Source organism: Bombus vosnesenskii, unplaced genomic scaffold (assembly GCF_011952255.1).
Source record: "Bombus vosnesenskii isolate JDL3184/JDL3185 unplaced genomic scaffold, Bvos_JDL3184-5_v1.1 scf7180000013273, whole genome shotgun sequence".
In the NCBI taxonomy this organism is placed as follows: domain Eukaryota; kingdom Metazoa; phylum Arthropoda; class Insecta; order Hymenoptera; family Apidae; genus Bombus; species Bombus vosnesenskii.
In genome coordinates this window covers 1,453,638-1,476,297 of record NW_022882931.1, presented here as the reverse complement: position 1 = coordinate 1,476,297, position 22,660 = coordinate 1,453,638, and the positions used below count along the sequence as shown (strand labels likewise).

At 40.2% G+C, this 22,660-nt stretch overlaps 5 protein-coding genes across 6 annotated transcripts; 1 reads left to right on the top strand and 4 right to left on the bottom strand.

The window, feature by feature from the left end:
• Positions 1–46: 46 nt before the first annotated feature.
• On the bottom strand, positions 47–9,296 carry LOC117231772. The gene is made up of 6 exons (XM_033490501.1): positions 8,539–9,296; positions 8,123–8,264; positions 7,067–7,290; positions 6,321–6,513; positions 3,799–3,924; positions 47–3,267 (listed from the first exon to the last, which is right to left on the bottom strand). The coding sequence occupies exons 1-5, from the start codon at positions 8,633–8,635 to the stop codon at positions 3,882–3,884; spliced, it is 699 nt and encodes a 232-aa protein (XP_033346392.1). The 5' UTR covers positions 8,636–9,296; the 3' UTR covers positions 47–3,267; positions 3,799–3,881.
• A 1,399-nt stretch (positions 9,297–10,695) lies between these two features.
• LOC117231612 lies at positions 10,696–14,756 on the bottom strand. Its single transcript, XM_033490209.1, has 4 exons — positions 14,653–14,756; positions 14,190–14,565; positions 13,726–13,936; positions 10,696–13,328 (listed from the first exon to the last, which is right to left on the bottom strand). The coding sequence occupies exons 2-4, from the start codon at positions 14,409–14,411 to the stop codon at positions 13,312–13,314; spliced, it is 450 nt and encodes a 149-aa protein (XP_033346100.1). The 5' UTR covers positions 14,412–14,565; positions 14,653–14,756; the 3' UTR covers positions 10,696–13,311.
• A 353-nt stretch (positions 14,757–15,109) lies between these two features.
• Positions 15,110–16,842, bottom strand: LOC117231611 (splicing factor 3B subunit 4). Its single transcript, XM_033490208.1, has 4 exons — positions 16,733–16,842; positions 16,417–16,500; positions 16,067–16,341; positions 15,110–15,992 (listed from the first exon to the last, which is right to left on the bottom strand). Exons 1-4 carry the CDS (start codon positions 16,764–16,766, stop codon positions 15,144–15,146), a joined length of 1,242 nt encoding a protein of 413 aa, XP_033346099.1. The 5' UTR covers positions 16,767–16,842; the 3' UTR covers positions 15,110–15,143.
• Positions 16,843–16,928: 86 nt separating this feature from the next.
• LOC117231613 (biogenesis of lysosome-related organelles complex 1 subunit 1) lies at positions 16,929–18,076 on the bottom strand. The gene is made up of 5 exons (XM_033490210.1): positions 17,851–18,076; positions 17,645–17,781; positions 17,492–17,564; positions 17,200–17,417; positions 16,929–17,095 (listed from the first exon to the last, which is right to left on the bottom strand). Exons 2-5 carry the CDS (start codon positions 17,703–17,705, stop codon positions 17,061–17,063), a joined length of 387 nt encoding a protein of 128 aa, XP_033346101.1. The 5' UTR covers positions 17,706–17,781; positions 17,851–18,076; the 3' UTR covers positions 16,929–17,060.
• A 104-nt stretch (positions 18,077–18,180) lies between these two features.
• On the top strand, positions 18,181–21,641 carry LOC117231610 (protein AF-9). Of its 2 annotated transcripts, XM_033490206.1 has the most exons (4): positions 18,181–18,387; positions 18,630–18,795; positions 18,870–19,138; positions 19,241–21,641. In XM_033490206.1, the coding sequence occupies exons 1-4, from the start codon at positions 18,355–18,357 to the stop codon at positions 21,044–21,046; spliced, it is 2,274 nt and encodes a 757-aa protein (XP_033346097.1). In that variant the 5' UTR covers positions 18,181–18,354; the 3' UTR covers positions 21,047–21,641. The 2 variants fall into 2 exon arrangements, with proteins under 2 accessions (XP_033346097.1, XP_033346098.1); XM_033490207.1 differs by having other exon boundaries at positions 18,181–18,795.
• Positions 21,642–22,660: the final 1,019 nt, after the last annotated feature.

Below are 22,660 nucleotides of genomic sequence, written 5' to 3'. Positions count from 1 at the left end.
AACGAGTCAGATGAATTTAATCGGGTCAATTTTTTATTCTTGACGGAGAATTACCTTAAAGTAAATTCAATGCCCAAAGTACATACGATCGTTCCATCCATCTATCCAGTTTAATACTGAAATTCTAATATCTTGTTTATGAATTCACGGCGATCGATCCATGTTATTTTTAACGAAGAATATTTTAACGAAGGAATTTTGGGATAAATTCCTACCAAAGTAGAATCATTCCTAGCCAATTTACGATAATTCTAAAACTCCGACACGTTGTTTACTCATCATCGATCATCGTGGATCCTCATCGAAGCGACTCGATGGATTTAGGCGAATGAAGAGCGCGCACATGGCCTCTGCCACTTACGTTAATGGCAGTCACTGTACCAGAACGTAGTATGCGGCCAAGCTGGTATAGTTGTGTGTTGGTAAAAGGTTGAGTAGTGCGGATCGACGCCGGGAAATGGGCGGTTGGTGAGGGAAACGAGGGACAAAGAGAAGGGAGACAGTGGCGCCTGAGCCCCGAGGCAGAGACGCCACATTTGCTTCGTGTAGGTGAGTGTCTGTGCGATCCACGCTACTCGCACATACTGTGTCGTTTTGTATGTCGCGCGCGCGCACGTGGTCCGTGCGTCCTGGTAAGAGGAAGACGGACGATGAAAAGAGCAGCAGCTTACTTCTGCTGTGGATCGTCAGCCCTTCCTCCTGACAGCCGTCGGTCTCCTTTTTAGCTTTTGTCGTGCGCTACGTCGTCTCCGGCAACTTCTTTTCCCTACTTACGGACAAATGTGCGCGAGTGCCGCGCTTATGCGGCCTTTTAAACGCGTCGATCCTATGAATCGGATCTTTCAATGAAATTGCGCGAGTCTAGTCGGACGAGGAAGCGCCCCAAGTACGCCCCAACGACAGAAATGAAATCGTTCATGAAGATAAATTATACTTGTCTAGCGAACACCCCGTATATTCTGTGCATTTGTACGTCGAAGACGTCGACACCTAACTGGCTTAACTAAAGATCGTTTTGCATAATGGTAGGATGATAGACGAGATAAATAAATCGGCCTTTGTCCGGATAATCGGCCTCCCTTTTCAGCGTGCATTATGCATAAGCGTGCCCGTCAATGGACCTTTTCACTTTGCGTGAGATGTCTTTCGACCCAGGCTCGATCGATCATAGACAGGTAGAGATCGTCGTCTGAATCGGCCTGTCGCTGGCACACGAAGGCAACCGTAGAGAAGACGCGTGTTAAATTCGCTAGATTAATTCGTCTCTCCGCACGATTTCCTCGAAACGAGCAAGCTTGTGTCTTAATTCCGTAGACTTAGATCTGTGATCCTTGGCCGTTTATTTCAATCTTCCTGTTTTGTCAGCTCGCTTGTACACATTAACGTCGTACTTTGTTCGCCGGATCGGAGGACACCGATTGAGAATTGTGAAAGTCGCGAAGCTGCGATCGCTTTGTTGTCACACCTTCGCTAGAACGCGAGATACGTGATTGTAATCGTCAATAGGATTTCCTTTTCAGGAACTAGCGCCGCCGGTGCTTTGAATATAGCTACCACGAAGTGGACGATACGCAGCTTATTTTTAGCCAGGCATTAGCCAATTAACTATTAACTCGTTGGCGCCATGGCGCTGCTCCTATTTTTGCTTATTTCTTACACGAATAATGCATCGTTGCCCCGATCCGAATCTTTGGTATGTTCACCGAGAATAATCCAATCCACGCTGACGGTGAGCGATGTTAAGTGCTGTCTTCCGAATCCAGAATGAAATATGCTTCTGGCACGGTATCGTCTTACCGATATTACTCTCTCGAGCGCGTCCCATCGAGTTCTCGCTTAAGGAGAATCGAAGCGACAAGTTTAGCTTGCTCGTCAACACGTTTCGTTCGTTCGTGAATTCAAAGCGTTTCAGTGTTGAGCGGCGTAGATAACGGCGAAGACAAAGGCGTGTTGAACGAGAAGTACCGTGCGGTTCGTTGACATTAGCTGTGGTACAAATACGATCGAAAGAACTATGATGGCTTATTAATAACTATTCGCTCGAGAGAAATCGAACACGTAGGTCGATCCACGAATACAGGAGGAGATTGAACTTGCTACAAACGAACCTTGTCGAAAAAGAGAGGAGGAAGAGAAAAAGAAATGTCTTGTTAGTGGCTCGTGGATGAACCAGTTAGACAAGCTGAAGATATTTATCTAAGATATTTGGTCATTCGAGGATGCCCGGAGGACGGGTATCTACCTACGAATCGAGCCTATATATTTAGCCGAGTGATTGATTTTCGTCGGGCGCAACGAATGCGGTGGTCAAGGCGGTCGAGTTGGAATCCGAAGTTGGATCCAACGAGCACCTGGTTATGGCTGACTGGTTAATTCTCATGGTAGGCTTAATGGAATACGCTATTGTTCGTCGTGATTCCAGACGGCACACGGCTCAGGTTGTCAGTCATCGTACGAACGAAGATGCTGAAAAAAGCTTTCGATAACTCGTCGTCGATCGAGAAACAATTTAACGGTGCGAACAACAGGTCTTGTTATTTTTCCATTCTATCCATTCCATCTCTACGTACATGTTGATTAATCTCCTTGAGATTTATATTATCCGTATTTCCTGCCACATGATCAAAGCCTATTACATCGAATACAAAATGTAAGAGAATGTAAAACATATGCAAATCGGGATCTAACGTATTCTACTATTTTTACGCCTCAATATACTTACTATCTTACGCTATTCTTATACAAATTATTTACAATCGTAACAAGATGTAAATCCATTAGAACGGGAATGCAGTTTCTTGTACGCATAATAACTTATCGTATCATCGTTCGACGTGCACACTGACTCCAACACTGGCTCTTGTCTACCGTCATATTTAGTATAGAGTCAACGTCGTACATATAACAAACGTTCACCATGTACGATCGTCATCAAATTCGTCCACCATCCTAAAAATGTCCGATTCTTCCACGCTTTACACAAGTATGTGCTTCTTTCTTTCAACTACGTGCATGCCCCGAGGATGACTAATTACATGGAAACAAGCGAAGCACCTGGTTTTAGACCCGTGAGACCGGGAGGACGGAATTCAAATAAGAGGCGCAGCCCGATGTTAGTCATACCCTTGGAAACAAAAGATTTCAGCGAGTTGTTTGCCCAAAACTGTCCCTCGTCGAGCTTCGTCATGCCTTCCTTCGATGACTCTTCAAACCGCATGATATCCCACGTTTCCACGCATCCGTTCGACGCCACCGTGTCCCATCGCCCTGAACAAACACGAAGAATAGTCGATTGAGTCAAATACAACAGAACAGTTGTACAAATAATTAAGCATTGATAAACCAGAGTAACAAACGTGAAACTAGATTACGTACGACTTAATTACAATTTTTAAAGATGCATGGATTTGAAAGGGCAAGTCTAGTATCGATGAAATTATTCGCGTCTGCTATTGTCGATAATCTTCTGGCGCTACCGGCTACCGAGAGTCGAAAGTTGTTCGATATTATCCATGACAAAAATCTGTTCGATACAGACTCGTTTGGCTTGTCGGCGGCGGTTATCTCCTGCACAGCCGGCTTCTATTTATATTTTGCGTTCGTTAGTCGATCAGGGGCATACGATTAAAGGCAGAAAGTATCCGTGTCCGTGAGTGCGTACGAACGCACGTTCGAGCCGATTTAACTCCGGCTCGGACGCGACGTAGTTTCTCTTCGTACAATGAAACCGGTAATACGTAATCTAATAAATTTCACACGTCCGTTTGCCTGACAAAGAATTATTAATTGGACTCTTACCTGATTCCTTTAATTCGATAAAAGGAGATGGTGATAATTGTTGGAAAGTTTCGAGGCTTAAAGATTACAAGTAAGGATCTTCGTTATTCCACGCTGCCAACGGTGTATGGATTTGTTTTCAAGAATCTGCAAACGAGTAAACGGCATCAGCAGCGAAAAACTGGACGATTTGTGGCCGGTTGTTAACGCGAAACCGAACACTCCATCCATGAATTTAAAAATAGTACAAAAACAAATGTCGGAAATTTCAAGTATCGTTATAACATGGAACGCGATTCCAAAAGGAACATACGAACGAACAAATGTGAATATCAGGAATATCAGAAATCGGGCGACTTATGAATCTACGAAGTTTCGAGTATCGTTACGACCCTGAATGAAATCTTAGAAATAAATGAACGCGAACGTCGACGTCGAAAATTTCTAGTGTTTCTAAATCTATGAAGTTTCAGTTATCGGTGCGACGCCGAGCACAAAACACCGTGAAGCACGGGTGGACCGTACTCCAAAAATATCCGGTGATAAACAGCGGACGAAGTAGAAACGCGCATTCACCAAAATGTACACTTTGCCGCTTATCGGTGTCTGTTATCCTAATTCGCCTGTATTTTCCCTGCACTCGAGACGCCGTGCCTGCGGCGATAAAGAGAAGCCCCTACCGATTCTTTGGGCTGCGCGTTATCCTTGTGACAAGGCAACGTCATTACAAACAGATAGAAACGTGGCCACATTAAAGTTGGGACCGTGTGAAACACGAAGAAATCGGGAAAGGGACGCTGGTCCCTTCTACAGGTAATCGTGACGCTCGAAAGACATACTCGAAGGCGCGATAAAGAAGGAAGAAAGGAAGCAACACGTGGAGGAAGGTAGACGCGAGCCGAAGACCAGGACATTCCCAAACTCGAAAATGCACTTAACTGTTCGGAGGCAGAAGATTAGAGGGTAAAGCCCACGGTGGGCCTCTCGGGACTCGTTATCAGTTTCGACAGGGTCCCAAAGAAAAAGGAGTGTTGATAAGAAGCGAGTTGAGCGGCTTTTAGTCAGATCGACAAACCGGCCAGGCTTCAGACCCCTGAAATCGACCGGCTGAGAAAAGGAAGAAGGGAACATGGTCAGATAATAAAAAGTGCCATCCGAAAGGAAATGCCGCTGTGTTACGTGACTCGGTGGAAAGAATGGAAATTGTAGGTACAATTATACTACGACACGATACTATGAAATTTATTAATTTGTTAACCGAGTCATTCGTTAACAAAAATTATACGAATAGGTTTGTAGATAAAGAAACGATTATTTCTAAGAGATTAGGAATATTAGAGACGAGTCAGTTAAGTCGGTTTCTCGGTTGAATAAAGTTAAAGGATAAAAAATATTATCGTACTTGTTGGAAAATGGAACGACAAATTGATTATTATTCGATGCTATCGGACTGGAACATTTATGCCATCAGATTTTTACCGATCGATTGTCTATCGCGAACTATCGACAACAAGGCGAGACACGTCGCACGTGGCTAGCTTATCGGATCGGCAATGAGAGGACTCCTTGTACGTGTTATTAATATCGGTAATATTTCAAGTCCGAACTGTCCGACTAAGCTGATAATCGTGGTTAACAGATGCAGCGTGCCGATTTTCGACGTGTGAGTACTGAATTGACTACAACGTCAGCGACTATCGGATGGCAGTTGCAGTTTGTAACCTCGTGAACGGTGATTGTTAACGGGTCGCCGAGTTAATATTAGCACAAGGTTTTTCATCGTGCCGTGCTTTCCAATAGGAGGGTTTTTCAGAGCGTTTAGACGCGCCAGGGAAATGCGCTAAAGGTAGCTCGCGTTCGCGGGCACTCGCTCCTTCCTTCGATCAGATTTTTCTGGCACGTCTATTGCGTTTTGTCATAGAAACGAATCGAAACTTTTGCTTTGATCGCAAATTTGAAACGACGCGTCGCCGCGAATCGATTCGCTGGAAAAGCCTGGCAGACTAGAATGCCAGCAGCCAATGCCAAGTAATTACAATTACGAACTTACATATGAATGTTGTTTCCTCAACAAAGAGGCGAACAAATTCTTGGCAGAGTATCAAGGAATGTGGCGAAAATACAGGAATATTTTTCAATTGTATACGAAACGGAAAAGGAGAGACGTAGGTGAAGAAAGAAAGGGAACGTCATTAATGAGAAAAAAGTAAGAAAAAGGAAGAAAAGAAGACAAGCGGGACGAACGATCGAGGATTACTACTTATTCTTAAATAGGTCGCGTTTATGAAATCAAAAATTACGAAGAATTTTTCTGGCAATACGTCAAACGTTCATTTGCGACACCCTCTTTGCTCGAACGTGCTTAGCGTCGTAAAATACGAGTTTTATAGATGCATCTTGCCAGTGCAGCGGTGGGTTTTCTTCGCGGCAAAAGCGAAGTCAATAAAAGTTCGTTACGTGAGATCCGACACCTTTCTCGCGGCGCGCACGCGATTTTCTAGCGAGAAACTTTACGGTAGGCGAGATAATAAAAATTTCCAGACCTTGTAATAACGTAGCAGGCTGCTAGGACCGATATCAGAGCAGCGATCGCCAAGACCAGCGCAGCAACGTGCAGCGGTTTAACGCGATTCTCAAGGAATTGATCCGGCGATTCTCGACCTCCGGCAATCGGCCCTGGATCCGGCTGAATCGATCCCATTATGTCTCGGCTCGACGACATCCCATTAAAGGAACCTTTGTACATAATACAAGACTTATCAGAAAATCCATTCCTCGAGCTTGTTTAGTCGAGAACAGTGGCGCCTTAAATGTTCTGGCATTGAATCATACAGCGCGATATCTCTTCGGTTAAATTGTTACAGATATCTACGAAGCGTGTAAATGAAGCGGGTAAGATCGTAAATAAAGCGAGACTCAAAGTTACTGTAAGTAGTTTCAACATTGTCGAAGTGGCGCCAACCTGTACGAATTTAGGGTGAAACTTCTGTGTCTTCGAAATAAGGAGAATGCTTAAATATCTTTAACGACGTACGAACCTCTCTGAAATCATACTGATCGGCTCTATTTCGCATGAAATTTGCATGAAATTTGCATAAAATTTATTTCGCATGGAAAATTTAAAGACGCGAGATTACGTAGGATGCGCGCAATACGCAAACATAATCAAAATATCTAAATATCCAAAGTATGGTATTGTTTAGGATAGCATTATATATGCGTTTCTATACGTGTACAAATAATTCTGCGAGCCATTGTAAATAGACGAAGGTAGCAAAGGACTCTTTACCGGTGTAATCTAAAGTGGGTTCCACAGCATCGGGCGTCTCTTTGTCGTGGATCCACGTGGACACGTTTATGCGGTGATCGGCGTTACAGTAGTCGTGGCTGTCGCAACACTTCAATCTGGGCCAGGGCATACGGATCCAGGCAGCCGACGATCGGTCCACGTTGTCGCTCGACTTCGACCTCGTGACCCAGGACTTTGTCTCGCATAACAATGGCGTGGCACCCCTGAGCAATGGCAACGTACAACGTTCCGATAAAATGGCCACTGCTCGATAAAGTTCTCCGACCCCGGCGATAGTCGGAATTTAAATAATCATTTTGTACGATTTACGCCGCGAGATTTCAATATTCCGCGCGTGTATCGCGCTTGTTACGCTTGGCGAGCAATCGATCGTTTCGTGGCCAGTGAAGAAAATATCACGAAGGAATTCGGTCGAAAAAAGGAGGTCAATTTCGATCGTTGTTTGCGAATCGCGTTATCTTCAATAAAAATTAATTATTTTGTCCGTTGCTAGTTATCTGGTAATTAACGCCACGCTACACTTGCCGATAACGGCTCGAAGATTTAATTGGTAGCAATAAAAACTGGCTAACGATATTCGAACGCTCCGAGTCGAGACGATTTCGACATCTCTCGTCATTTTAGCACGGCTTTAGGAAGAATTCGTGAAAACTTCTCGCACCGATTATCTCGTCAAGGTTACCTGCTGTTTGCCATAGAGCCACGGCGAATTTATAGCGGTACGTCAATCGTAAGATTCAGCGAATTAAATCGTCTTCGAGTCAACCGGACTTGTACCGTTGGAATTTATTGTAGAATAAGAGGAAAAGGTTAGAGGTCGGGGTGTTGCTTTTAAACGAGAGGTTACTACTATCGTAATAGTTGAAACGCGATTTCTACGTTTTCTGCTTCGTACGATATTATTTTCTCGACCAAGACAAATAGACTTTGAAATTTTTACATATCTTCTAACTGATTTCTGTTTACCACGTTTTCTTTCAACATCGTCATTCTCTTTTTCAATGTTAATAATCTCAAAATAAAATTCATACGAACTCGGTGCATCCTCTTGTCGTAGTATTCCCTCCGAATTCTTGGTCTCCAGTCAAGATCAACTCTGTGTAACAGTAAAACTTGGTCTTGCACGTGTCGACACCGGCTTCTTTACAGGCCTTGCTCGTGCATACGCATTTTCTACCTGCGAATATCGACAAATTTCTTGGCATTTAGCGTGAACGAGTTGCCCTGACACGTACACGTACCATGTCGTAAATCTGTTCGTCTCGTGTATTTTACGGCGCATCGTTCCTTTTTTTTTTTTTTTTTTTTTTACGGGCTCATTATAGATATGCGCGCCGATAAGTACTACGATAGTACATGTATGTTAAACGTATCGTGCATTAGCACGATTACGACGCATAAAAAATCGATAGCGACATTGCCGATGCATCGGATCAAACCGGCCAACTTACCTTCGATCTGTTGAACGTTGCCCGACAGAAAAATCAGAAATAGCAGGATGAAATATATGCAGATTGGCGGCTCGATAGTCGATCGATTGAAATACATGCCGTAAGCCTCGGCAGAATCTAACACTCCGAGAATCACGAAAGTCTCGATAATGAAAAGTATCGTCGGGGAGGATCACTCGAACGCGAGTACGCCTCAGGGACAATTTCATTGATAAGGGAAGAGACAGCGAAGTAGGTACGGTTCGCTATCTGCACGAGAGCCACTTGAAACGTATGCAGAAGACAGGAATATACATTATCATGTTGAAGGGCTAGCCTTCGCTAAATGCAGAGACGATGTTCGATAAAGGCAACGCGGCTAGCGGCGAAAGAAACCCGATTTGCACTTGACTGCTTATTGACGCGGGATTATTCGAGGCCACTGAACGGATCGGTAGAAACAGCGGCGTGGAAATCAGCCGCCCTTGATTTTCATTTTTCGCCGTTCGACGAGGATCATCGATTACGGTAATTATCGTTGACAAAAAGAAAGACGATTAATTGAAAGTCTGCGTCTGCCAGTTGGAATATCTCGAGTCACTTGGACGTTGAATGGGTTCCAAGGAGGCAACCGTGTCTCTCGAGGAAGTCACTCGTAAGCCAATCGAATCGAACGCAGAATCACGGCGCCGAGTCGCGACTGACAGCGAGACGTCGCGAAAACACGTTGTGTTATCGGCGTAAAGGACTATTTGAAAATGTCTGAAGGAAGCTTCAAGACGAAACTGTTAGCCGCGTGGGCTCCTCTAATTTTAGTACCTCCCACTGGAACACAGATTCGTATCCTTCTCTTTCTCTTGCTTTACACGTTGGCTACTCTCGATTTCCACCTCTTTATCTCTGTCTCTCTCTTTCTCTCTCTCTCTTTTTCTGTCCTTCCTCCTTCACGCCACTCTTCTACCACCTCACGAATTTACTTCTATATCTATTTTAATTCCGTCATCGGTGACATTACTTCGCTGGCATAGCTTCGTCGTCAAGGCGACATATAATCGGTTCCTTGGAAATTTCTTCTTCGGTACGACTCGGCCTCTTTTCTTTCGCGATACGAGAATTGGGTCTCGTAAAATGCAGAAGCCGAGCTCTTTTCCACTTTGTTATTTTAGAGATCACATCGCGCAGTGTTGGTGATAACATTGCTGAAATAAGAACGCCAGTGAAGCAGAGGAAAATCAGAGGGAAATCGAAATACAAGCGCCACTGTACAGAAACGATTAATGGCTTTTGTCTTTCCCATCCACCGTGCCACCACTTCTTTGATGGCTTTTTGCGTTTTCTCACCGCGAGGCGGTACCATTTCCGCCAGCTCCCTTCGCGTACGTAATTTATTCACACTTAAACCGGATTTTGCTAAGTCTTTTTCTTGGCCTTTTCACTGGCTCCGGTCTCTTTTAAAGCCGATTTATTGGAGCAACATCGCAAATTCGCGTACACTTTTACGCAGCCACGGGACGCGTTTCGCAAACGCTTTCCAGATGGAAGAACGTGTCTCCTCTTTGTATACAACCAATCTCGCATTACAATTGAGAATAGGAATTCTTGCCGAGGACGATCCTTGCTTAACAATCGTATTGGTCTCTATCGATTGATATTTTAAATTAATTTAAATATAATATGTGGATAATTTTTTGTCACTCTGTTTATACAACTCGAAACTCGTGATGTTCTCGCTGTGAAAGAATTCCAGTGACTTTTTTTTTAGAGTTGCCTCGAAAAGTCTCCTAAACTCTGCCGATTTATTGGAACAATAACGTCTAGATCGTATGCACGTTCGTATCTCTCGTTGAGCTACGATATATTTCCGTCCATCCAGATGTAACGAATCATTGACGGAATAATATCGTACTACCGATAGTACACGCTGGTGTATTTATTACACGCATTGAGAACGCGTGTATTTTATAATAAATATTATAGAAGCTTGTTTGTTCGCTCGTAACGAATATCAAATTCATTCGTTCGGATATCAGGTTTGCTCGTCTATATTCTAAATTTGTTTTTTGCTTCAATCCAATGGAATTCCCGAAATGACAAATTTTCGAAACTTCCATCGATACTCGTCGCGAGACGAAACCTATTAACGAACAGAGAAACAGGAAAGCGAAATAAAATTCCTCGTTTAATTCCACACGTTCGTCTTTATTTCTTCGAAACGTAAAATACAACGATTAAAACATCTTAACCTCTCGTCAAAGGGTAAATCGCGTAAAAATCGATGGTGCAGGATTCGTAATCGAGAGTCGTTCGAACATCTTAATCGTAGTCATTGGCATCCAACGGCAGAGCAGACGAGAGTTTAATTCCCCGGTTGGTTTCCTGTCCATGCAACATTAAGCAGAGCCCCGCTGCTTGCACATTTCTTTATCGTCATCCGTCGAGTGACAGTAAAAGCTGGGCCTGGGTTATCGGAATGACACTTCGTTACAGTCGAACGAGGTCGCCGGCAGTCTGCTCTCCGTTTGCTACTTCTTATTGCGCGAACGAATCAAGTGTTCGCTGTAAAAAGATTTACCGAGAGCACAAGGATTTCTTTCACTCGGGTAATTTATTGAGATGTATCGCGAACTGTTCGGACGATCGTTCGAATAGACCTATTTCAACGAGGTGAGGAGTAAGCAATTTAAATTCCTCTTACACATGCAGTGTCTCGTTGAAACTGGATCTTCTTCTTACGGTTGAATTATCGTCTTTCTACTTTGTTGAACTCGAGGCAGAGGATGTCTTCCGAGCTGGGATTTAGTTTGGAAAAAAATTTTGATCTGACGGTGAAGGTAGCCTAATTAACTCTTAATTAAATCAACGGTTCAATCGTGAGAACTGGAGTTTCTCAGGTGTAAATGTTTGGGGTCCGCCGTTATTAATGGATGTCTTGAGTAAGCGCATTGTAGCGTGGGATTCGTGGAATAATGAAAAAAAGAAAAGAAGGTCGTGAATATTATTTAAACGCAAACACATCGAAATTGTATATTTATAGAATTTTTCACCGCCATTGACTTTTTATATGATAATATCAGACAGTAGTTTCCACTCTCATCCTACGCAGCTAATTACAATCACACTTGTGCAAAATGTCAAACGTGTATCTGTTTCTCTTTCGGTGCATATTAATTAATTTAGCTGAAGTGTAAAGCGTCGCGATCGATACGTGTACGCCGGTACACGAGCTATTATTTCGTATTAAACGTCCATGACAAACCATGTTCTACGTACTAACGCTCCGACGAAGGAATAGCAAACGTTTCACTCCCACGTAGCTGCCTCGAATTGACATGATCACAGCCAGTCATTACGCAGATGGAATATGACAATGAAAAGTTGCATCGAATCCTTTCATTTTCTCAAGGTAATTCGAAGTATGCACGAATCTCACCTCGATCTTAGAAGGTTTATACGCTCGCATCCGTAAGCCAATTGATACACTTGCGATAAACATAAACAGATATCGTAATTACTATAGTGCATTTTAAAGATTTTATTTATTTTATTAAAATTCGTGTTCAAAAATTTCCGAGTATCCCGTGACTTACGAACGCCAGTGTACAATCCTTCGAATACCTTAGAAATCGCAATGCGAATAGATGAAAAGTACACATCTTGGTTTTATCATTCTGAAATGCGCATGTGTTTGCCGCGTGTTTGCTGTCGGGGTTCGATAAAACGCCAAAGTTTTTCGTAATTCCTCTCTTCTGCGAAGATTATCGCGATTAACCGCTATCGCGGGATCGATCTGGAAACAGAGAAGCGGCAGGAACGAGTCGCAGGGAAAAGGAAGACGAGGAATTGAACAGATAAAGAGAAAGATGCGAAAAAAGAGGAAAGAGGGAGCAAGAAAGATTAAGAGAGATGCGCGAAAAGATAGAGAGTACACGTCGCCTTGAGTTGCATTCGCCCGATTGTCCTTTTTAATTAGCCCCCGATCTCTTGGTACGTCCAGTCAGGTACGTCGACCAAGTTGCAGCGTGTCTTCTTAATTGTTAATGGGAGTTACGCCCATTCGAGTCCTCGAGAACGAGTTTCGATCGGGCTGGTCGCACTGTGCTCAGCCAAATGGAAGCGAGGCTTCGGCTAAGAAATTCTAAATGCTCGACCGATGTTCAGAAGCGCTAAAACGATCCAACGAACCTAATCAATGCCGATCTACGATTTGTATTCCAGACACATTATCGTAAATCATCGTTTCCCGATCTTTTAGTAAATCCTACTACACCGGTTGTTTTCGATTCTACGCGTTATAAAGCATCGTCAAACCTATAATTTTACGTTGTTCTTTGTTTTTATCGCGTCCCGCGTTAAATTGGAAAACGACGAATCGCTTAATCGCAAACGATACATCGGAAGTTTTCATGTTTAATAGGATACATCGCGTGTGGCAAATTATGAACCAAAGGAGGAGTCGGATCGCGGCCTAAGTAGCTTCAGTGTCAAATTGGCCATTAAGAAGACTGTATTCTTCGGTAACATCGTTTCTCATTTGTTCAAAATGTCGTTTGCGATCAGAGTGTTTTGAACCGCTACCAGTTATTACTTCCCGAGGCTAAGTAAAAAGACGCATTTATCGTAAATGTTCCTCGCGACATAATGACGTGGCCGCGATGTTCCGGCCGATCAAAGCTCTCGATGCGACGCGCTGTCTTTTAAGAGGTATTACCGTGTAAAATGCCATGGGATGATCTTCCAACTCTTCGCGTCGGCTTCCTTTCGCTGGCATAATCGCTCCGTTAAAACAAAACGACTTCACGCAACGACAGGAGCTGCAATATAAATCAATGCATGCACAAGATTATTATTGCTCGAAATTGCACGAATTATTCCTGATCGCCGCGCCATCCCCAACTTTTAATCGAATCTCGGAGAGATTTAAAGCGATTGTCCCCCTTTCATCGGTGTTGCGAAACTTTTTACATTGGAACTCGTCCTTCTATAACATCCGTTCGAGCCGCTTCAACCACTCTTCTGTAACCTAATTGCTCGATACGCAACGCGTCCACGCTAACATCGTCTTTACTTTATCGTACGTAATTATGCAGTGCAAAGATGTGTCCGTACGTGATTGCGTTCTGGTCAGACGTGAAAGTTTAAACATACGAAGAGTATGCTCCGAGTTTTACGGTGCAGTTCTATAGGTATACGAGCAATATTTTTACTTACTCAGGTGATTCACGGCCGGTTGAGAAGCAATCACGAACATCTTCCTGTGCGATGGAAAAAATTCCGACGTCGGGATTATGCTTATGGATATCTCATTCTGGTTGTTACTCGGACGATTGTCGCGATCGTTTCGTCGATTGCCGTGCGTGCTGTGTCTTAGTTGTACACCTTGAATATTATGTCTGCAATTACTGACTATGTAACTGCTCACCTAGTTTAAAAAAAAAAAAAAAAAAAAGGGGGAATCAAAATATTCCTTGGAGTAATCGGCGATCGTTAAGGAAATTAAACGAACGCGCCACATCGATTCTAAGAGAACACGATATCGATGATTGATAATGAAACGACAAACACAGATATGGAAAATACAATTTCTTAGGTTTCGTTTCGTTTACGTAATAAATTTCTAGAAATTTCAATAAAGCGAACGTTCCTAAGATCAGAGATCATCGAGGATCACTTACCGAAGATATGATAAAAACAGCGAGTAAAGCAACGCCTAGCCAAAAGTACCAGGCTTCCCAAAAGTGTCGTGGTGGCCGTCTTTGCACCAGCAGACAACACTGCGAGTTGCAACAGCAATACAAGCAATATTTATCCGGTGTACACGCGTATGGTTTGTTCGTTTCGCTATCTTCCGTATTGTTTCTTAGATCCGCGTTACACTCGTAGTAGAGGCGAGCCATATCATAAGTTGAACATGATTCCTTCCTTTCGGTCGTCGAACAATTATATCAAACTATATCTAGAATATATTGGGAGCGTTTTAACTTTATTCGAAAGTAATGGACAAGCGAGGCGTCGTACGGATCGATGAAACTACATCGAGTCACGAGAGATCTAAAAAAAATCGCGTTATTTTCAGAATGCATAGCGCCGTCGGCGCCGCTTAATTTACCACTCCAGACACCTGTTCCCCTTACTTACTCGGTTGATGACACGCGACAAGCTTACGATTCCTTCGCGTTCACTCGTTTTTTTTTTATTTTTCGTCCGATTTCGTACGCGAATCCTTTCAACACGGTGACATACCCGAAGACAACTGCTCTGCCACTCATTTGTCCGTTCAGTGTTATCACTATCTGGACTGGACAGGCTTGCAATAATCGATAGAACGAACTTGGCATGTCCTTATTCACACGCGACTTCTAATCGATACATTAAAATGACCGCGTTTGTAATCGTCAAAAAGAAACTGTGAACGATTTGTCATAATTTTCACAATCTATGGTTCCTTCGCCGTTTAAGAACGAGGAATTGAAAGAAACTCATGGCTTGAAACTAATGAAATTTATTCAGACATTATATTATCAAATACAGATTTGCGCAACAATAATGTATTTGAATGTCTTGAATACAGTCAAATTTTTACATTATGTTATTAAATAATGATAACATCATAAAGATGAAGAGACAATCTAATATTGACTGGAATCGTGAGGTGGTGGAGGTGGAGGTGGACCTCTTGGTGGGAAGGGTGGTCGAAATTGTGGAGGTGGTGGCGGCGGTGGTCCACCCTGAGATACAGGAGGAGGCGGTGGATGCCTCCATGTTGGAGGAGGTCGCGGTGGTGGTGGTTGAAACTGTCCAAATTGCGGAGGTGGAGGTGCTCCAGTAGATGAGGGAGGCGGAGGAGGTGGAAATTGACCTTGAGGTGGCCCACTCACTCCCCAATGAGGAGGTGGTGGTGCCATCATTCTAGGTGTCGTCTGTTGCGATTGAGATGTTGAAACGGGCATAGGTGGCAATGGAGGTGGCATTCCAGGCGGTAAAGGAGGATGTGTGGCCATTGACATCGGAGGTAAAGGAGGCGGAGGAATACTTGCTGGAGGAAAGCCACTCGATGGCGGCGGTGGAACAGGTGGTGGTGGTGGGTGACCCATTGGAGGTCCTGGTGTTGACGGAGGTGGAGGTGGTGGTACGACCATTCCATGATGCATCACATGATGTTGAGGATGATGAGTAGCTTGGTGAGTCGCTGCATTGGAATTTGGAATCGGAGGTGGTGCCAAAGGAGGAGCGTCGGCAAATAATTGATGAGGCCTGTCTGCTTGACTTAGCGGGTTTTGAGCAGCTAACAATCGTTCAGCAGCACTACCATGTCTTTCTCCTTTCGCGTCGCGTTTGAAAGCGTATGATACGGAAATCGGTCTGTTGCATAAGTACTGACCGTTCATTGCTTCTATACTTGCATCGGAGGCATCGAAGGAAGCGAAGTTTATGAATGCAAAGCCCTTGGAGTTTCCTGTTTCAGGATCTCTCATTATCTGAAATATAAAAACATGTTATATATTTTGTAAACACTTATTATTAATTATTGTTTGTTAGCAGCATGCATTACTTTTGGCGTCTGAAGAATTACTCCAAATGCACTGAAGGTGTCGTATAATAGTTTCTCATCTACTTCTGGATCAAGATTTCCAATAAAGATATTAGCACCAACATCTAGGTTCTTCTGATGAGCACTTGCTTTATTTACTCTTATTGGTTTTCCATATAATTTTATCATGTTCATTATCTTAATAGCATAGTCAGCATCTTCTTCTCCCATAAATTCTACAAACCCATAGCCCTGATGCATTTGTGTTACTCTATCTTTAGGCATATGCACGTTGACTGAAAATATTTTCAAGGAAATTCAATTACTTTAAAAAAAAATTTTAAAGCAGATATAATAATATTGTTACATACCCACTGGTCCTGATTGGACGAACAGTTCCCACATAAGGGATTCTGTGACCTTATCATCCAATCCACCGACATATATTGTGGCATCTAAAAGATATAAAATATTTTATTTGCACTATAAAAAATTACTATATATATATATAGAATTGTTAACCTACAAATTGTGTTTACGTACACATAACCTAACACAACACAATATTTTTAGTTTTAATATATTATACAAGATTCGTTCCATAATTGCAATTAGGATTTCAATAAGAAGAAAAATCAAAATATTATAATATATATATTTATCTAAATATTTTAAATAGACACGTACCTTGATTACGTTCAGCAATAGGACCGGCCGCCATGATTGCCAATTATTATACTAGTGGTCTGAATTTGTTCAGCTACCATGATAAGATTGATATTCAAAAATGTTATTAATCTATATCACTGGATAGTTTACAAAAATGTTGTTATTAATAATAACAAACTTCGATAAAATCAACGAAATAAATAAATTCTTAACAGAAGAAAAAATGATGAGATTTATTTTAAAACATAGTAATACAAACAAAAAAACAAGATAAAATCTATAATGACATTTAATAACACTTATTCTTAAGTTCTTTTAATATAATATAATATATATTTTTAAGCTTTTAAGTAGTACTGGTCCCTTGTACTTCTTGGGTTGCTGAAATAAATGCATTAATTATATTTATATATATATTTTTATAATTAATTCTATGTTATATGCATAAAATGTAATTAGTACAAACGATTGCATTGGTTGTTTACCTTTATAAGAATATTCCAAAGCAGTTGCTATAGTTCTCATATCTCCTTCAATGCTACGTGCCCAATTCTCAGCATCACCAATTTCTTTTAATGCACTAGAGAAAGCTTCTACTAAATTCAACCATGACTGTGTTTGTTTTGCAAAATTTGTTGCGCTATGTTGTAATTGTTTTGCTTCTGCATCGAGTTTCTTCTGATTGAGATATGCTTGTGCCACTCTACATGATCAAATATTTCTTTAAAAAACAATTACATTGTAATTGTTTCTCGTCAAAGGACATCAAAAACTTACCCAACATTTAAATGGTCAACTAAAGCTTGTGTCAAGTTACTTGCAGCTTGCACAGCTTCTTTCCTCTTTTGCTCTGTTGTAACAATATTCTATATAGTTATTCATAAGTATAGTCAATTTATAGAAGATCAAAAGTATGTTTATTACTTTTACCTTGTCTTTCCTTTCTTGCTGCTTGTTTGCTTTGGTGCTCTTTTACAATAGCAGATAACATCTTTATTACTAATCAGTTGTATTAGTAAGGTTCCAGTGGGTTACTGCAAATGCTAGGTTCTTTTGTTTTTAAAAACCTATAAGTAATACCACTCGATTTATTTTTTTCAAATATGATATCTACTGTTTATGGAAAATTTACTCACGATTAATGACTATCTATATTAACATATTTATTCATTTTTAGAGAGATACATTTTAATCTATTAATTCAAATAACAAAGTTATTGTAAATTCTGCTTAAAATACTACACTGCTGGTTGGTACTTAATGTCTCAACAATTTACATTGCAGAAGAGCAATTTGCATCAACCAATAGGTAATGCTTTTAGGTTAAAATAGTATATTCTAATAATAAACAACGTATCATCTGTTCAATCAAGGATTGAACAAAATTGTACAAAAGCAAGGATTGATATTAGAACATACCTCGGCAGACAATAGCGTTTTCCTATAGATGGCAGTACAGTCGTGCATTTTTAAGTCTAGTGTACGCAGTAACAAGTATGGCGACTAGTTCTCGTTGGTGTAGAGTTTACCTGTTGATAATCGAATCAGATTTGGCTTAAAGGAAATTTCTGAATTATCGTAGTACTAACGAGGCGATTTGCCTCCATCAAACTCCTCGTTTATCACAATATTCTGCTCTAATGAGGTGTTCAACATTTTCATACAAAACAAGTGTAAGCAAACGATGTATCAGTATTTCAAGTATACGAAAGTTAGGAAAGAAGTGTTGTCATTGTTTTCACATTTAGCATAAATTGTTGAACAATGATTTTCAACGTCACAAATAGTTTGTAAAGGATTAGATAGTTAAGAATTCATCAGAGTTTTCATTCACGTGTAACGAGATAAATAAAAATGTAACGTAATTGCTGTGTTTACCCGCATAATTAGCTCTCTCTGTTTTTCTTTGAAAAAGCGTGTATCAAAAAATTCATATGAGAGAATGGCAATTCGCATTACACTAGAATGTGGACACTCATCAATGTTACGTATGCGTACCACCCCTCAGGGCTATACTCATGATTGGGAATTATTTGTGCGGGGTATTGACAATGCTGACATTCACCACTATGTTGAGAAAGGTAAATATACTTTTAAGGAAATACCATGCATCCATAGATACAAATCTTCCGACTTATTTTGGTTTGTATTCCAGTGGTTTTTCAATTACATCAAACATTCTCAAAACCAAAGAGGATCTTAAAAGATCCACCATTTGTGTTAAAAGAGTCTGGATATGCTGGTTTTGAGATTCCAATTCACATTTATTTAAAAAATAAGGATGAAGGTAGCAAAAAGATAGAGATTTTATATGACCTTAACTTACAATTTAGTGGTCCTGCAATTACAAATGTCATAAGACATACTGAAATAATTAATAATCCTTCAGATGACTTTAGGAGGAAACTATTGAAGGGTGGTGGTGTGAGTATATCTAATCCTATTTATATAGGTTCTTATCTTTCTATATAAATTCTATATCTTTCTATATAAATTATAATATTAAATTAAATATTATATGTTTAGGTTCTTGTGTCCAGTTCTGAAAATTCAGTTGAAAAGAACGAATCTAAAGCATTAACTATGGTTGGTAAACCAAAGTTGAGTGGGAGTGAGTCGAAGAAGCACAAAAATATAGAGTCAAAAACTTCAAGTTCTTTTGCTGAATTATTCGGTACACCTCTGAAACCTACAAAAGTATCTCAGGACACTAAAAAGTCTACACCACAAGACAAATCCTCGGCTTCTAAATCATTAATTACCACAGAGAAGTCTGATAAAGTAGACAAAACAAAGTCTAAGGATAGTCCACATAAAGATCCTAAAAAGGACAAAATGGAGGATAAAAAGGACAGAAGGATCAAAGAGCAACCTAAAGATAAAAATCGAAGTAAGGAGAAATTAAAAAGGTCTGCTAGTCCTGGAAATAAGAATCATCCTAGTCCTCCTAATAAAAGGCCACCATCACCTCCATCAGCTGGAATAAAAAGAGCTTGTAGCCCGTCTCTGCCTCCTGCAAAGAGGTCAATTTCCCCAAAATCAAAGGAAAAGGAAGTGAAAAAAGTAACTTTTGAAAAAGAGAAAGATAAGAATAAAGAAAAAGATAAAGTAAAAGATAGTTCTAAAAATGTTGTCGATGCTTCTAAGGGTGAAAAGAAAAAGGACAAGAAAAAGTATAAAGAAGATCGGGATAAAGAACGAAAAGATAAGTATAAGGAAGGAGAACGGCCTTCCTCGAAGGAATCTATGAAAGTAGCCGAGAAGAAAAATAAATCAGAGAAATCCGAGAAATCCGAGAAAGAGAAGAGTCAAGAGTACAAATCGGCCAAAGAGGGGAGAAAGTCGCCAAAACCTCCGAAAGAGAGTGAGAAACCAAAAGATGAGAAATTATCGAAGACAGAAAGATCTGAAAAGATCGAGAAGTCTGAGAAGGTGAAAGACAGTAAGAATGAAAAAGACAGGCAGAAGCACAAGCATAAAAAAAGGGATAGAAAGGATAAACCGGATAGTAGCAAAGATAGGGACAAGAAAGAAAAACGCGACAGGATAAAGTCCTCAACAGAGAAACAAAATAATGTGCCTAATGTTTCAGTAGCCAATCCCCATTCAGTACTGGAAATGCCAGAAAGAGATAGTAGCGATTCAGCGCCATCCATAGATGACGATTCCTTCCCTGAATCAAAATTAGTGCCTATGGTTAAGAAAGAAGTAGAAAATTTAACGGTGTCTACACCGCCGGTGGAACTGACGAAACCACTTTCACCTGCAATTTCTACAGACATTAAAAAGGATAAGGTAGACCGAAACAAAAGGGACAGATCTAAAGGGAGTAAAGGGGAGGAAAAAGAAATCCGTAGAAGAAAACGACGGAGTGATAGTAAAGGCGATGACGACCATGTGGTTAAAAGAGAAAAGGATAGAGGTCATTCGACATCACCTCCTTTGGAGCCTGTTTCTTCAAGTCAATCACCAGTTGTGGTGGATCAAGAAACGGTTGTCATCAAGGCGAGGGATGATCGTGGTGTCATAGAACAAGTCGCCGAGAAGCGTGTTGAGGCAGAAGCGGAACAAGTGGCCCCTGATTCAACGAATAGTACTTTGGTTGATTCAGACATAGGAGAGCCACCCGTGTTTTCAGAAGACTATGTGTCACAGTTAAAAGACTTGCAACAAAAGATAATGACTTTGCAAGATAATCAAGAGTTACAGAGAGTTGTCCAGGTAATCGCAGAAACCGGTCAATACGAGATTACAAAAAAGACATTCGATTTTGATCTGTGTGCTCTGGATCGTAGAACGGTACAGCGTTTACAACAATTTTTTGCATCGTGACCGTCTGTAGCGTAAATCATGACACCTTTTATTATAAATTATTATTCTATGTATGAAGTCATTAAGTTATTTGAGCTTATAAAAGAGATTCCTCCAGACTAATATATATACATATATACGTATGTATATATATACATATGCATATATAAAAACAAGTAATATACAAGACCCCAGGAAAAATTTTGTAGATACCGATGTCCTCGATAAAGAAGAGAGGAGTCTACTTCTGCCTGGTTATACGATTCAGATTTTGCATACTTTCCTCTTAATATGCCAACTGAGTACTTTCGATTGCATTAACCCGGAAAACGTGCATAATTGATCTATGGAAAAGAAAATGCTGTTTATGAATCGCAGCTATATGCTTATAATTCGTTTCTTTATCGTTCACCGGATCAGCTTATTTTCTTACATTTTTATATATTTCCAGCACTTGTTATTTTTACATTGTTTTATAGACATATAAATAATACATAATCTGTGGAAAGGATAGATTAAAAATCGTATATTGTATTTTCGTGTAATATAGAGTATTCATCGTTTCTTTCAAGAACATTAGGATCTGCAATGCATTTTTATTTATGTAGATACAATATGTACACGTGTGTATATATATATATATATATATATATATATATATATATAATATATATGCATTATATGTAAATGTATGTGATGTATATGAATATTACATATGTTCATTACAAACATATATTTGATTTCTTGTATGGTAAAGATATATAAAAGATTATGTTGACTTTAATGATGTTAATCGGAAACGTTCAAAGATTTCGTGCATCATATTGCCTTCTACATAGATATATTCTTGATATCTTTCAGAGAATTTAGCGTAGGTTCATCTATCTGAACCGAGGGTGACCATTATATTTATTGATATTTTCATATGGGACGTAATTAAAGTAAGAAACGTGTGGAAGAATCATTTGATAATTTATATTTTATGCTAATGCTCGTTTATATATTCCATTATTATTATTATTATTATTATTAGTTTATTATTATTATTATTATTATCATCAATATTACTATCATTAAAATACATTGAAGAAACGATGAGATTTGTTTCAACAAGTCGTCATGGTCTTCTCAATCAGAAATATTTGGCACGCATTGTATTCTATGCAATATCTTATTTTGTATTCACTTCTACAAAGAATTTTGTAAGTATTATTAAAGTGAATTAGGTATAAATAATATCAATACGTCACGTTAGGAAGAAAAACTGGAAGCACCCCGACTATAAACTTCGCTATAAATTTGTTCTCATTATGCGTCAATCTTTGTGTTTGTTTTATTATCCATTGGAGTTGCATTTAATTCGAGTGGAAATCGATACTTTTATGTTTTTACTTTCGTTTTATGAATGTATCTGTGTCATGTGTTTTCATCTTATTTAAGATTTTTATCATGCAAATTACATCGATATATGTATAGCCAATTTCTACTGTGTGAATGTTTGTATATTCATCAGGAAAACTTTTCTTTACCATATTGTTATTCTGCATCACCTGTATAGATTACATTGTATTTACCATGTCATTACAGAATGGTGTTGCGTGCAATTGATAGCCCAAATAGTCTAATGTTTTTGAT

Excerpts from the sequence above, each read along its gene's own strand:
- LOC117231610 (XM_033490206.1), top strand. The coding sequence starts at position 18,355 with ATGAGGTGTTCAACATTTTCATACAAAACAAGT. Across the intron at positions 18,388-18,629 it reads CATTTTCATACAAAACAAGT|CGTGTATCAAAAAATTCATA; the intron begins GTAAGCAAACGA and ends TCTTTGAAAAAG. Across the intron at positions 18,796-18,869 it reads TCACCACTATGTTGAGAAAG|TGGTTTTTCAATTACATCAA; the intron begins GTAAATATACTT and ends TTTGTATTCCAG.
- LOC117231772 (XM_033490501.1), bottom strand. The coding sequence starts at position 8,635 with ATGTATTTCAATCGATCGACTATCGAGCCGCCAATCTGCATATATTTC. Across the intron at positions 6,514-7,066 it reads ACCCACTTTAGATTACACCG|GTTCCTTTAATGGGATGTCG; the intron begins GTAAAGAGTCCT and ends TTATGTACAAAG. Across the intron at positions 3,925-6,320 it reads GCCTGCTACGTTATTACAAG|ATTCTTGAAAACAAATCCAT; the intron begins GTCTGGAAATTT and ends ACTCGTTTGCAG.
- LOC117231611 (XM_033490208.1), bottom strand. The coding sequence starts at position 16,766 with ATGGCGGCCGGTCCTATTGCTGAACGTAATCAAG. Across the intron at positions 16,342-16,416 it reads CGTCCAATCAGGACCAGTGG|TCAACGTGCATATGCCTAAA; the intron begins GTATGTAACAAT and ends AAATATTTTCAG. Across the intron at positions 15,993-16,066 it reads TAATTCTTCAGACGCCAAAA|ATAATGAGAGATCCTGAAAC; the intron begins GTAATGCATGCT and ends TTTATATTTCAG.
- LOC117231612 (XM_033490209.1), bottom strand. The coding sequence starts at position 14,411 with ATGGCTCGCCTCTACTACGAGTGTAACGCGGATCTAAGAAACAATACG. Across the intron at positions 13,937-14,189 it reads CTGTTTTTATCATATCTTCG|GTGAGCAGTTACATAGTCAG; the intron begins GTAAGTGATCCT and ends TTTTTAAACTAG.
- LOC117231613 (XM_033490210.1), bottom strand. The coding sequence starts at position 17,705 with ATGTTATCTGCTATTGTAAAAGAGCACCAAAGCAAACAAGCAGCAAGA. Across the intron at positions 17,418-17,491 it reads GTTGACCATTTAAATGTTGG|AGTGGCACAAGCATATCTCA; the intron begins GTAAGTTTTTGA and ends TTGATCATGTAG. Across the intron at positions 17,096-17,199 it reads TTTGGAATATTCTTATAAAG|CAACCCAAGAAGTACAAGGG; the intron begins GTAAACAACCAA and ends CATTTATTTCAG.